This window comes from Buceros rhinoceros, unplaced genomic scaffold (assembly GCF_000710305.1).
Source record: "Buceros rhinoceros silvestris isolate BGI_N320 unplaced genomic scaffold, ASM71030v1 scaffold15617, whole genome shotgun sequence".
Classification (NCBI taxonomy): Eukaryota; Metazoa; Chordata; class Aves; order Bucerotiformes; family Bucerotidae; genus Buceros; species Buceros rhinoceros.
This window is the reverse complement of record NW_010422893.1, coordinates 2,365-16,720: the sequence shown is the minus strand read 5'-3', so window position 1 is coordinate 16,720 and position 14,356 is coordinate 2,365. Positions and strand designations below refer to the sequence as shown.

Genomic DNA, 14,356 nt, shown 5'->3' with positions numbered 1-14,356 from the left:
CCAAAGGGCCACCCCGCCGGGGGGGGGGGATGGCGGAAGGAAAAAGTCCGCCCGTAAATCTGTCTGTTGCCTGGCGAAAAGCTCGATAACCGGGTCTTCCCAAAGCAAACCTTTCATGCAATTAAAACATAGTCCTCTTCTCCTCTGGGGTGGCTGCAGGGATGCTTCTTCCAGACTCCCCCACACACACATCTGCGCCGCGGGCCAGCCGGGTCGCATCTTAAGGGAATGTCTTCAAATTCCACTGCACGTAGGGGCCTCCTGCATATGCCGCAGGGACAAGGGGTACCACTGGCTCCATCCATCAGGGCAAGACAGTTCATTAGACCACCCCCGCCGGGAATCGGCAGAAAACGGAGAAGGTCCTACCCATTTTGCAGAAGGAGTCTTTTACTGCTTCAGGGAACTAGCAGGTCTTGGACGTGTCTTTCTCTCCTCGATAAAGGGTTCCAGCCCGGGGGCGTAAGCTTCCAGAGTCCTGCACAGCATATCTGAAGCAGCGCGGACGAGATAGAGAGGAGGGCAGATAGAGCAGAGAGGGGAAAGCAAGATGACAAAAATGGCGTCGAGTCTTCTCGGCGCACCCCCTTTTATGACTTCATTCAAAGAGGCCTGTTCTCCTTCCCAGAAGCTTGGGAGAACCACAGCTCTCTGGGGAAAAAGAAAGCCAGACAACATGAGAGCATCCAGTTCCTCCGTGTTGAACCCAGGACAAAGACCTAGAACTGAACAGAAAGCTGTAGGCAGCAAGTGTAATTTGCTCCCCTTGGGCACACATTAACGACAGGTTCTCAATATGTGAAGTTGTGTAGGACTTCTGCCTAGCTTAGGGCATAGATTTGACTTTCAGGGGAAACACTGAATTTGTGTAATTAGACCTATATAGCATTTCCAAACTTTTGAGACCTTAATTCTGCAGATCATTAGCACTCTTAAGTGTTTGATTTTGTATACAAAATCTCTGCTTTCTTCATACTCACCTGTTTGTGTATTTAAACAATAAAAGATACATTTTGTTAAATAAGAACCAAAGTATTTACATGGTGTTCTCCCTAACAAATCCAAAAGCAACCATAGGTACTATAATGAGCTACAACAGTTGTTCTTTTCTTTGAAACAAGTGCCCAAAAAGAATCTGGAAGAATTTTATTTGTGCCTGTGTCTCCTGGTGCTTTATTTCAGTGCTGTTAGTCAACTGACTAGATCAGACTCGTTAGGGGCTTTTTAATGCTCTCTGTTTTGTTTGGTGCTGCTCTTTGCTAGGAAAAGAAGAGTAAGAAGGTAACTGCTTGCTCGGATGACTAAGCTCAGTCAGGAAAATGCAGAAAATAGTTTCATAAAATAAATCCTGTAACAGCTGCCAACTTTGTTTGAATTCTTTGTGTCACATACACCACTACAATTATTACTGTATTGATACACTTCATGGAACTTCTCGCTGGATAATTTTCTGTCAGTGTCCCTGACGAGGCAGAGCATGCTGAGACTGCTTTTTATACAGCAAATGCTAGTGTGGATTTTCATTTTGTTCTTTAACTACTAACAGTGTGTGATAATTCAACACTGCTAAAAGAAAGGGGAATGTGGTGAGGCAAGTGGTAAAGCACCGTTTGTCACAGATGGAAGTGATTAGTTTGTTCACTCATTTGAGTTGGATTTTGCTTCCTTCATAGCCAACATGGCCAGGAAATCTTGTGTTACAGTGACAAAATGAAAATGAAGGAGCAAAAGCCATCCTACTGTCTGCTTAAGTATGGCTATTGCTGCAGGATGGAGAATACAGACTTTGGGGACACCTTCAAAATTGCAGTACATGCAGCTTTGAATTTGAAAAAACAGTAAGGACAAGGCAGGCATGGTGAAACCACACACAAGTGCAAGGGTTTGCTTATGCTATGAGTACCACTGTCTCCTAGAGCTTGCTACTCAAGCGGTTATGCGTAAAAACATATATGGCCTTTTCCCGGGGAAAGAATTTCTTTTTTCTCCCATACTGCCATTCACTGTTTCGCAGAAGGCAGCATGAGAGCCTGGTGGGGGTTCTCCACAGAGCCGTACAGAGGTCAGAGGGCCTGCAGGACTATGTAGCCCTGGCTTTTAGCTGCTTGCTTGTAGCTACCAGTACAGTGCTTTCAGGTGCTGCTTCTGATATCCCTCACTGAGAGCATCCCTGTTCTTTTCCTTTATGCTATGCCTGATCCATCTGGATTGTGCACTGTGCTACTACAAGTAGTGTGGGAAGTTTCTAGGAAAGCACTTGGAAGTTTCTAGGAAGGCACTTCTTGCTGATTTAATGTGAACACTCAGGCAGTTGTATAACATTCAGTGGTGCTCTGTTGTTAAGCAGGCTCTCCTTCTGATGGAGGGAATGTGGACTTCTCCAGATTTAAAACTATGAGATCTAAGGAGCAGATTGTCTTTGAAGAGTAGCTGTTGGGTGCCTTATTCCTTGTTTCCTGCTGGCTCATAAGGAGTCATTCAGGGTACATGGAAAAGGTCTTGTAACACTGGTGATGAGAGGAGCCGTAGACAGATACTGTCGTTTGCTCTCTGGCTCTTGGTCTCTGTGAGAGTAAGGCAAGGAAAGCATCTGTGATTCTATAACCTTCATTCTCTCTGATTCAGATGCTTTCCTCATTTGGAGAGGAAATTTGGAGAAAATCAGTTGAAACACTAATATTAATTTTTGCTTTATGGGATATTGAAGAACTGCAAATAGAATGTATCTGATTTTACATAATTTTTTTCAGTGTCTGCTAATGAATACTTTAGAATTGAAAGAAATGGGAAAAGTCATAATCCATTTCCTCCATTACAGTATTTCAGATGTTAGTCAGGCCCTTTTACTCAGGAAAGCCCTAAGGAAAGATCACATATGTATGAATATTAATCTCTGACTTTCAGACACCCTATGTTCTTTGGAAAGAACCAGATCACTGCCCGGTCTGATAAAGAAATCTCACTGCATTTACCGCCATACATACAAACTGCATGGGAAGAGTTAACAGCAGTAATACCTATGACTGCTCTGAGCAGTGGGCCACAGGTGCCTGCACTCAGAGTGCAACAACTCTTCTTCTGTATGGAAGGCTGCAGCTCTGCAATGGCCATGGCTGTTCGATATGGGGCCAGTTGATGCATCTCTGAGTTGCTAGGCTTCAGGTGAGAATAAAGGCAGGTTTGAACCAATCTCTGATTCTGGCTGTCTATGAAGTAATGGCTGGCACAGTGGAATGCCTTTTAGCCTCTCCTCCTTCTGTAACCCTGCTACTCGGGTCAGGAGTTGACCATTCTGATCTGTCCCACTCAACTGTCTGCAAGGTACATAATTTTTACCATTGCAATACCATTCCTGTGTTTCAACTGATTTTAACAGCTGTATCCCACTTTGCATGTTTTAAATCTAGTCTTCTCACCTCCAAATTTATAATCTCATCCTATTGGCTCTTAGTTGTTTTTTTTCCCCCAAATCTACTCTTAACACATAACTTGTATTTAAAACCTTCTTTTCAGTGCTTGCTGTTAACTTGTGTGGGGAACTTCTGTGAGTAGTATTACTAGCAGAACTTTTGTATTTTAACTGTGGATTGAATTTGACTGTTGCCTTATCTTTATGAAGTACAATATGTGACACACTGCGGGGAAGAAAGGAATGTCTCAATTTTATTCCAGAGAGTTTTGCCATCCAGTTGGCAGAATTAGCTTGAAACAGTGCATTTGAAGGTAAAGTGATAGTGGGTAACAGTTCCAGTAGTTGTCAAGATGGCATGTTGGATGGTAATTCCTGCAGCACATTTGACCGTTTCCATGCAAGGAAACAGTCTCTCAACTGAAAGAAGCGAGAAGAAGGATTCTTCTGCTTGCAAGCTGCCAGTGCATGCATGCCATCTTTCCAAGAATATGAAGACATCCTGCTCCACGTTTTTTCTGCTTGAATTCACACCTCTTTTGTTCAGGAAGCTGTTCCTCTAAATTCCCATCCTTTCAGTGCATGAATGCAGTGATATGAAGAAGTTCCATATTGTCTTTGTGGTAATTCAGACTTGATTCCTTCCCTTCCAGAAAGCTTACCAGGCTCTCTTTTTCAGAGACTGTTAAATGTTACTGATTTCTTTGGGCTGGAATCTCAGCATAGCATGGCTGTTTGAGTCGTTTAGGAACAAATCAGCGTTTCAGTGTCTTGTTAACAATAGATTTTGTCTAATTAATCGACAGTGCACTACTGGAGTAATACACTCATACTCTTGAGCTCAGTTCTGAAAGGTTTGTACAGATGCAAAACACGATTACGAGTGTTAATATCATACTGATAATTTTGTTACCTCCCAGGAATGCTATGCTTTTGGATTTGTGTATATTTCTTGCTTTTTCTTATGTTTTCTCTCTGACCGTATTTGCTGCTCTTCTAGGACAACTAAAAGACATTGTACTTTATACGATGGACAGCATTCCACTCTTTCAGGAGTATGTCATATTCCAATGGCAGAGCCATTCTGCACCAAAACCAGAGAGGTTAGTGAATTTTGTTAGTGTATTCAGAAATGTTATTTTTATAGCTCTTATTCATGATACAGTAGTCTAATTATGCGTTCTTAAAATACAGAGGCAATCTTTATTGCTGTTTCTCAGATATGTCATGGTATTAAGGAAAAATGTAACATGTGGAAGGCATGGGAAGCGTAAGATCCTTTGTCTGTAGGAGCTGTCTTCCTAAGAAGGGAATGCAGAAGGTACCTGAATTTCCCTGGGGTCTGAATAACAAGACAAAAGATCTTTATTTATCAGGTAACAAGCCGAGAAAGTGACAAAGTGGACAAAGCAGGAAGATAGAATTAGGAATTAGTTCATTTTTCTGAATGAAACTGCACCTCTGGTAGAGGCGCTCTATATACTTAATATAAAGATTTAAATGACTAGTACTTTAGCATTCACAGAAATTACAATATTGCATTTGTGCTTTTGTACATTGTAGCAGTGGGTTGCGGTGGACAGTCAAGGCTTAGTTTAAAGGAAGTTAAACATAGAAACAAGCCAAATTACAGTAGCTTTTTATTCTTAAGAGTTGCTCTTAGTTTTGTCACTTCAAGACTTTCATGCTTCAAAACCACATAGACTAAGCAGTAGGAAACACTGCTTTGTTTTTCAACAACTTTATAAGCTTCTGGGAGTAGTGTATCTGTGATTAAATATGCCATCTTAGTGTATTCTTAGACCTGTGGAAAGGGGAGGATGGAGATTGAACTCTGTATTTTGTGCTGTTGTGGAGTGCTCTGCTCAGGAGCTGCAAGGAGGAACATCCTCCAGGGGCAGAGGAGTGTTTACAGAATCAGTCATCTCTATCTAAGAGACTTGCCCTCTGTGCAGGCAGTTACTACACTGAGCAGGACAAAGCTGAGTTGTGAAGCAGATGACCCAATCTGTACCCAGAGCATGTAAAAATATTTGTGCTACTGAGCTGTTCTGCTCTTGTCGCCAATTCACTTCATTATAGGCTGGTTTTGTTAATTGGCCAGACATAGTGTAGTTTCAAGATACCCACCAGCAGGTCTACAGTATTGTTGGTAGAGCAACATTTCAGTGCACTGAGAATCAAGGTGTTTTGCAATAAACACATTTTACATCTTATGAGGAAACAAACCACTTACACATTATACATGTGCATGTTTTTGCCCTTCTTCCATTGAGCAGCAAATTATAAAAAATACTTAGTATTACTTTTTCATGCAACAAGATTCTAGCCACATGCTCTTAGCAAAGATTAGTTGGCATATAATTGCTTACTGACTTTAAGCATGATGTCATGCCACAACAGATCAATTTGTTTGAGAGCTAACTGTACACATTCTAAAATGGATTGAAGTCAGTGTTATTACTGAAGCGATCAGCAGTACTTCACACTGTGTCTCTTTCTCATTTTTTACAAAAGTTAAGTAGATACGCATCAGCCATTTCCTGAGGTTGCAGGAGTCATACACTGAGGGCCAGTTTTCATTCGATCATTAAGTAGCTAGAGACAATGTTCTTTGCGTATTACATTTTTTTGAAAATACAACAGAGAAATTCTCCTTTTCAAACAGAAGAAACATTTAGGTACTTCCCAGTCTCACATGTGATCATTATCTCATTAGCCTATGAGTTCTAAGCCTAACAGATGTTTAAAAGAACATGAGGTTTTGAGCTCTTAGGCTGAAAAGGCTAGTTTTACTTCGTTTGAAAATACCAGATAAGAATGACTTGAACTTTTTTTCTGGAACTATCCCTGAAAATTGTTGGGACCATTTCAGCCCAGGCTTTTTGGTTTTTTTTCCCCCTAATCTGGGGGAATTTCTTAGATAAATACAATAATAATAATAAAGCCAAAACTGTTAGTGTAACATACTATTTAAGGAATTTTGCTTGAAAACATCTGAAAACTTTCTTTTAAATTGGACTTGTGCAAATACATGAAAATACCTGGTTTATTTGGCTTATGCACAGTTATGCACATTTATTTGGCTTTTGCAAATTAAATGAGAATCTGAAAGGAGTTTTCTTTTCTCCAGCTGCAAATTCTTGAATAATGTGGCATACCTCAATTATTACTGCTTTCAGAAACTGAGGCTCACTGCAACATCTTACCAGGAGTAAAGTAGGATTTCTTTGTGATTTCAGGGAAATACTGCTCAGCTGTGGTTTTAGTCATATCACAAATGAAGTTCTCTATTGATTTATTAACAAAGTGTTAGTAACTGGCAATCAGTGAATCATATATTCAGAATTTATATCAGAAAAAAAACCCACAGTATTAGGCGTGATTAATATTAGATTCACTTACAGCATGCAATAAATAGCTACACATTTTTAAATGTGCTTCTGTGGCTAATCCCTGGAAGCTCTGCCTTACCCCAACACGCATATTCACATAGCTGCATGCACAAATACCCTTCCCCAGCACGTGCTCACCCACTCTCTTCTGGGAGTGCAGGTTTGCACACACCTGCAGGGGAGATGAGTACTCCAGCTTTATGTGTACTTGTGCTGCTCCACACAATCCACCGATCCTCATGCCAGCAAGGAGGCACCCACAAGGTCCTATGGCGCACTAAGTATCGCTGCTCCTTGCACCCCTGTATGACAAATCAACCAAGCAGATGCAGCGCAGGCTTCTCAGTGTTTTGCAGGGAGGCTGCTCCACCTGGTGTGTGAAGGTCATGATGCTCATGTATCAGCTTCTAGCAGTGTCAGGCTCAGTTTTCGCTGCTGCTGTGCAGTGGAGGATTCACCTGCCGTGACACAATTTGTCATGCTACTTTTATTATTCTTTTCAAGCTTTTCTGTTGATGGTCATTTTAAACAGCTGTCATCATAGCTACTTTCCTCTTCCTACTCAGGACAGTTACAGGTGTCCTAGTCCCATTTACACATGCTGGAACACTCATTCCCACTGTACCATCTGGCATTACCCAGGCCGTTTACCAAGAGGGAAAGTCGTGATGATTCTTCCATATACAAGGTCCTAGTTGAAACTCATGGTGTGAAGCACATGGTATCTGTAAAGTATACAGCTCAGTCACTGCATGGGAAAATGTGGTAATAATTTCTCTACGGATTCCCAGGGTACTCTTTGAAGTATGTGCTTGTAAAGTTTTACTTTCAGAAAGTAAATTTTGTATTACTGTTCTCACCTTGGTCTCAACTCCTCCTTGCAGTGGAGGGTTTTCACCATTCTCTTCTCAATGTAAGCATAGCCTAAGTATCATGCAAAAATTTTCTGATTACCGATGTTCTTGGTTTGCGTTGAAAACCATAATCCAACTGATACTACCAAAATCAGATGAGTTCAAGATCATTCTTGTTAGCAGAATTATTAGTTTCTCTTGCTGGGTGAGGAAATCAATCCTTGGTTTTGGACAGCCATAGCCATATGAAGCTTGACTGATATTCACAGAGCTAATTTCTTTTCTGTGTAAGTTTTTATGGAGTGCAAAAACAGTGCACCAGGGAAATTAGTTATTTTTCCTGATACTGGCATGTTTTCCAGGTTCTCATTGAGACTGCCAAGAAGCTTGGCCTCCAGTGTCATTCCAAGGGGACAATGATCACAATCGAAGGCCCACGTTTTAGTTCTCGAGCAGAAAGCTTGATGTTTCGCAGCTGGGGAGCTGATGTTATCAACATGACCACAGTGCCTGAAGTGATCCTTGCAAAAGAAGCTGGAATGAGTTATGCTAGTATTGCCATGGCAACAGATTATGATTGCTGGAAGGAACATGAAGAAGCAGTGAGTGGAACATTTTTCCTCTGGGTCTGGTCCTGAGAGGTCTGGATGAGAACCTGTAGGTTTTGAAGAGAGATCACATAGTGACCTAAATCTCTTCTTACACAACGTCAGTATCACTGAGTTATTCTGGAGGAACGATTGTGAAAGTAAGAACAGAATCAATTGTTGTTACCTCATTCACTTCCATAAACTTTCTTCGCTGTGAGAATCAGGGATTGTGTGTGTGTGTGTGTGAAGCTCATGAGCCCTGTGTATGAGCTTATCTTCCCATAACTGGCCTGTTGTTTTTTGCAGGTCTGTGCAAAATGATGTATCTGCTTTAGTTCTCCTATTTGTGTAAAACACAATCAGACACACCCCCAGAGGAAAGAAGTTCTTACTGGCTAAAAAGACTGTGGCATTTTAAGGCTTTACCTTTTTGCTTAGAGATGTATGAGTTAAATGAGTTTATTTGGGTATTTTAAATGTATGCCATCAAAATTGAGAGACATCACTCAGTTTTATTGTATTTCTAGGTTTCCGTGGATAAAGTTCTAAAGACCCTGAAAGGGAATGCAAATAAGGCCACTAGCATACTCCTTACTGCTATACCTCTGATAGGTTCCATGGAATGGACCGACACTATGCACACCTTGAAAGTAAGTACACACATGAGGCTGATGAGTCCTTGGGACAGTGTATGCACATAATACACATAATAAAAGTGTGTGTTCCTGCTTAATTCATAACTTCTTTAAGTAGATGCTTCAACAAACCAAATCAATTCAAGATGGACAAACAAATTCATTAAGACTCTCACAAGATTTTTTGCAAAGATCTAGCTTCAGTTCTACAAGAAGTGTTACCAAAGGTAAAAAATAAAGAACATCTGTGTATCGTTGATGAAGTGTTATCCTTCATAGCACAGGTAAAATACAAATCTATGTGAGTATCCAAATTAAAAACCTGTACCTCTACTGAGCTTCAGCTTAAATCTTAGAACAATGGAGAGCCAAGTGGAGAAGACTTGAAACAAAACACATTGTGTTCTCTTTAATATGTAGAAGGAGAGATATGGGTGATAACCAGTTTGAAATTATTAGAACTGTGTTTTCCCACACGTTTCAGATCCACAGTGCATTAAAAAAAAAGATGAAAAGCATTTCAAAATATATTGGTGAAGAATTCTTAGGCAGAATTTTTCTTAGACAAGTGATGTTTTACATCACCTTTGTTTCATAGCCATGCTCAAGATTCATTCGTGGCTATAGCGTAGAGAGAAAGAACAATGTTAAAATAGTTTGAATGTCTGTCTAACTTCTTGACAAGCTTTTGTGAGAAATAGCCACTTCCCTCCACAGCAAACATTTCCAGAGGACTGGGCCACACTTTTTGTTTAATACAGATGCTTAGCTATACAAAAAACCTTGGAGTTTGAACAAATAATATAAAAAATGTGGTAGATATCCCTACTTTCATCATGCTGGCATGCAAGTTTATTAGCCAAGTATATAACACTGCTTAAGTGCTGAGGGACCTGCCTCCAGGTCTTGTAGGTGTATTTCGGTAAGCAGTGTCCTGTTGCTTTCCCTTGCACCTTTGCCCTGATTCATCAGAAGTGAAAGCACAGGTGACTGGAAAGAGGTGGCACTGAGTTTACAAGGTTCTCCTTTAATGAACACTAACTCTTATTTCAGCTTTTTGTTTAAAACACCAGTTTAACTGCTCACTTCATCTAAGTCCCGGCACTACTATTTGCTGAAAGAAGAAAATAATGATGCACTAAAGGAAGGGTCACTTCATTCTAATGTAGCTTCTCACACTCATTCTCTTAAGCATCTGCTACTGCCTGGTATCGATGAATACTGAGACAGTTTCACTGGGGCTTGGCAATTCTTAGGTGTTAATGCTCTTCACTGATAGTGGGTTGATTTGAGTGATAATACACAGAGAAAGAAAGTTGATCTGAAGATATTAGAAGGACTGGGAACAAGAACTAGGTATTGCAGTGTGAATCGATGTTTAATGTCAGGAGAGTAAGAGTCACGATTGTTTCTGATTCAGCACAACCAAGTACTCTGGAAAAGTGACAGGAGAGTCTGAGGCTTTGGAGACTTCCTCTGATTTTACTTAGAAAGGGCAGTAAAGGCTAAAAATCTTTCTGAGGCATTAAGTGGTGGTAAGGTATTGGAAGGATTGGTCCTAGGCTTCTGCGTTAATGAATAAGGAGAGGCAGTTTTGCAATACAGCAAAGAGGAAGCGTGTATGTGCCTTTCTGTGAGTGTGCAATCGAACTACAAAGTTTTCAAAAACTATTCTCTTTGTAGATGTGTTCTTCTGCATATTTTACTCTGGGAATTTCAAAGGTCACATGATGGGTATTTTGAACTGATCTTTTTTGGAGGCAGTTTTTCCTAGAGCTCTAAGGCAGCACCTCTTGCATGCCCTGTGATAACGTGATAAAGAACACAGACAAGGGAGCTGAGCGAGAATGCAGCGGGTACTCTGCTGTCAGCAAAGATGTAAATCCATGCCAGGCTATGTCCAGACTGCAGCCAGGCATCTCAATGGACATTTGCCAGTGCCTGTTTCTAGTGTTAGGGGAAGCATATGAAACCATAAAGCTCTACATGGACACAGATTTTCCTTTCTGAACTCTGTAATCTGCTATGACTAGAGGAGCTACGCCGGGCAGGAGAAAACACGCTGTCAGTCTCTTTGCCCAGCTGCCTTTATCTCTCTCCTCTCATGGAGGTATATGTCTCACACACACACGTGTGGTGGTTTCATCTCTGAACCTCACAGCAGTGTTGAAGCAAAAATGTTTAAGGGATCATTTTCTGCCAAAGGATAGGCTGCCATCTGTTACTTTTCATGTGCCTTTTCACCTGTGATATGCCAGTGCTTTTACATGTAGCATGAAAGTTACTAATTTTTAACTGCTTGAAATGTTTTTAGACTGGTATTTCCTGACTCTGTTGCTGTAAAAAGAGATCATTCTCCAGACTCAGGTTACCTGAGCTTGAAAAAAGTTTGGAGCAAACTTTTCTACAGCCTATCATTTTGACAAATGGGTACAAAGCCCTTACGTTTTCAAAACAGGTTATGACCACGTGGTATTTACATCATGGATCAGGACACGCAGGTGATGCTATTGATCACAGTGGCCCAAGTGATTTCTGGCTGGTGTCAGGGAAATTTCTGGATGGAACTGTTGCGGTACACTGTTGCAGAACACTGGGTGGCAGTGTGGGCGGTCGGAAGATTACGTGCTTACGTGCTTACGTTACAGGAATGCAGTATCCACCCACGATGGGCGAGGCTTAGTCTAACGCTACATAGCTCTGTTCAGTACATAATAAAGCGCCATTTTACATCCTCTGTATCAGAGTAAAGTGCATAAATGGACCCTTGACGGAAGAGGTCAAGTGCCCTGTATCACAACAAGTTTCCACATGGAACGAGTCAGCCATGGGTGGCATACAGCTGGATCTGCTATTTGCTGATGAGAGTTGTTTAGTGAAGTGGTAGACTCTGCTAGTAGTTGCTGTAACGCTTGTGAAATAGTGACATTCAACATCCTGGGGGTAGGAGGAAAGACAAGTAGCAGAGTACAGCTACTGGAGTTCAGGTGAGCGAGCGTGCCTGGGTTTAACTAGTGAAGCAGTAGGTATCACCTCATGGGAGGCAGCTCTGAAGAGGCAAGGAGCTCCACAATAAGCTGGCAGATCTTTATAGGCAGCATTCCCCAAGCACAAGAGTGATCCACAGAAAGGTCAGTCAGGAGCCTGACTTGACTAAACAGGAAACAAAGCTCTGATGCAAAAATTCAGCATTCAAGGTTGGAAGCAGGGATAAGCTACAAAGAAGGAATGCAGAAGCAACAGCAGCCATATAGGGATGGTTTCGGGAAAACCAAAACTGGGCGACACTTGGAAGGGATGGCAAAGGCAGAAAGAACTTCAGCCACCGCATTGATATCAAAAGCTGATCAAGTAAAACATGGGATTATTGCTGAATGATATAAACTATTTAGTGACAGCAGTTTCAAAAGGGAATCAATATAGTACATTCTTTATTATCATTGTTAGGAAAAGCATGGATAAGAGAGGGAAAATAGGCTTGTTGAAAAGAATTTAACTCAGAACACCTGAGAAATGTGCTCTATGCCTTTATTAAGTTTCAACAGCATGAGGATCAGGAGGGAATCTGTACTGGCAATGTCATATTAGAACTGATTTTTCATACAGCGTGGGTATTAGAAGATCAGCTTATGGTAAGGCATCAAAGCTTCTGTGAGTGCTTAGGTAGACTTCTTGACTATGTGAGGAAACCTGCTGATACCTGTCTTTTTTGAACTTCTGTACTAACCTATGTGAAATTACATTTGTCAGACCTCTGATTCAAGGAATAATGTGCTTTGGTAAGAGGCCTGTGGTAAGCGAATACCATGGGATACTTCATACTGGGTAAGGCATCTGTAGATGTGTTTCAGCCCACTTCATCATTGACATACTTGGACTTCAATATGTTTGGTAGCTAACAAGTGGAAGGCATAAACGTTAACATTTTCCAGTCATTTTTTCCTAGTCTGTCACAAACTGAAACTGACAGTAGAGCTCTGAGCTTGTGAATATGAGTTATTTTCTTCCTCAAAAAATATCTTGATTAAATCAGTGAATGTACTTACGTGACTAGAATGACTTGTGTCAGGTATATAAGGTAAAGGGGGAAAATTCATCAAGGCTTCACTTCAGCTGTAGTTGCATTGGTCTACACACTGTGGTCCTTGCAGGCTGAGAACATCTCAAAATAGTGGAGATTGACATGTTTCTTGAATGTGGTTGATATCAAAGTTGCTTGTCCCTGCATAACATGAGTATTTTGTTCGGTCCTAGTCAGTGCACCTTTAGAGAAGGGTATCTGTTCTCAATAGCTGTACTTCTTAAAAATTGATGAAGAAACTTAGAAATCACTTTTTAAAATCTTATTTTCAGAGCATTCTGATTATATTCGTTAAGAGCTTTCTGCAAATTTGGTGCATGTAAGCCAGTATGCTAGCCTTAAAAATGAAAAGCAAGCTGCACAGTTTTAATTTGTAGCCTGTGAGCCTAAAATCCTGATTTTAGTGTTTCTGCAATATGACTGTTATTCTCAATACCAGTAAGCCTGTTACATAGGTTTGAAAAGTTGTAATGACAAGTCCTTGAACTGTGGAAGGGTATGCCCTCCCTGTAGTTCTTTTAACTTCTATGGCGTTCAAGGAAGTTGAAAGTCCTATGTGCGTGGAAAGAGTTACACCAGTTTGCAGTCAGAGTGGAAGCTATGTAGTCTGCCTTGGTGCTGAAAAGCAATTCCACTCTGCATTGGCAGAGGAAGCATTCATCTGCTTTGATTTTGTATTTCAGACAACAGTCCAGTGTTCGGTCATCCTGCCAAAGCACTAACAGCCTGGGTGGACCTCAAAGTTTGAGTGCTCACAAGGAAGAGTGTATCACTTTGAACTTCCAGAGGTTATAATGCCTTCGAAACTGTTACAAACTTTAAAGAATGGAGTAAACACTGACAGATGATAATGTATAAGACAACTTTTATAATCTTTATTGTGCTTGATAAAGTGTAAGATGGCTAAGGTTAAATGTTTGGTATGTTTCAAACTAGAAATAGCTTTACTGTCGAGCTGAATCAGACAGTAGCTGAAGAAGAACAGTAGCGAGTTGTCATCCTCTATTCTGTGATACCTTTGGCTGTTGGAAGAAAGGGAAGGCTAGATAACTCTCCATTGCAGTTTCATAAAATAAGATACAAGAAAGCAGATTCATAGATGTTAACTTGTTTTGTTGTTTCTGCCTCCCATCTTTTTCTTCAACAAGGCAAATGGTTACAGTTCACTTCAGAAACATACCAGAAATACTGGATGGTTTGAAAATACAATTATACTATTTTTATATATTTTCCATGGGTTTTATTTCAGTTATTTTTTTAAAAGCAGTTTATTTTGTTTGTGTACTGGGAGATACGGTTTAATAATTGTGGTGGTTCTTTCACAGCAGCAGTTGTGTGATGAATTAATATTGTCATTAAAAAACTTAGGTAATGCCAAACCCAAATCTGTGC

General features: G+C 40.7%; 1 protein-coding gene across 1 annotated transcript in view; it reads left to right on the top strand.

Annotated features, from left to right (window-relative positions):
* Positions 1 to 13,711, top strand: part of MTAP (methylthioadenosine phosphorylase) — a 23,496-nt gene extending 9,785 nt beyond the window's left edge. Inside the window, exons 4-7 of the mRNA XM_010140223.1 lie at positions 4,410 to 4,512; positions 8,021 to 8,260; positions 8,776 to 8,898; positions 13,648 to 13,711. Coding sequence (XP_010138525.1) covers positions 4,410 to 4,512; positions 8,021 to 8,260; positions 8,776 to 8,898; positions 13,648 to 13,686 — 505 coding nt within the window. The 3' untranslated portion in view covers positions 13,687 to 13,711. The remainder of the gene's footprint in view (positions 1 to 4,409; positions 4,513 to 8,020; positions 8,261 to 8,775; positions 8,899 to 13,647) is intronic.
* The last annotated feature ends 645 nt before the right edge of the window (positions 13,712 to 14,356 follow it).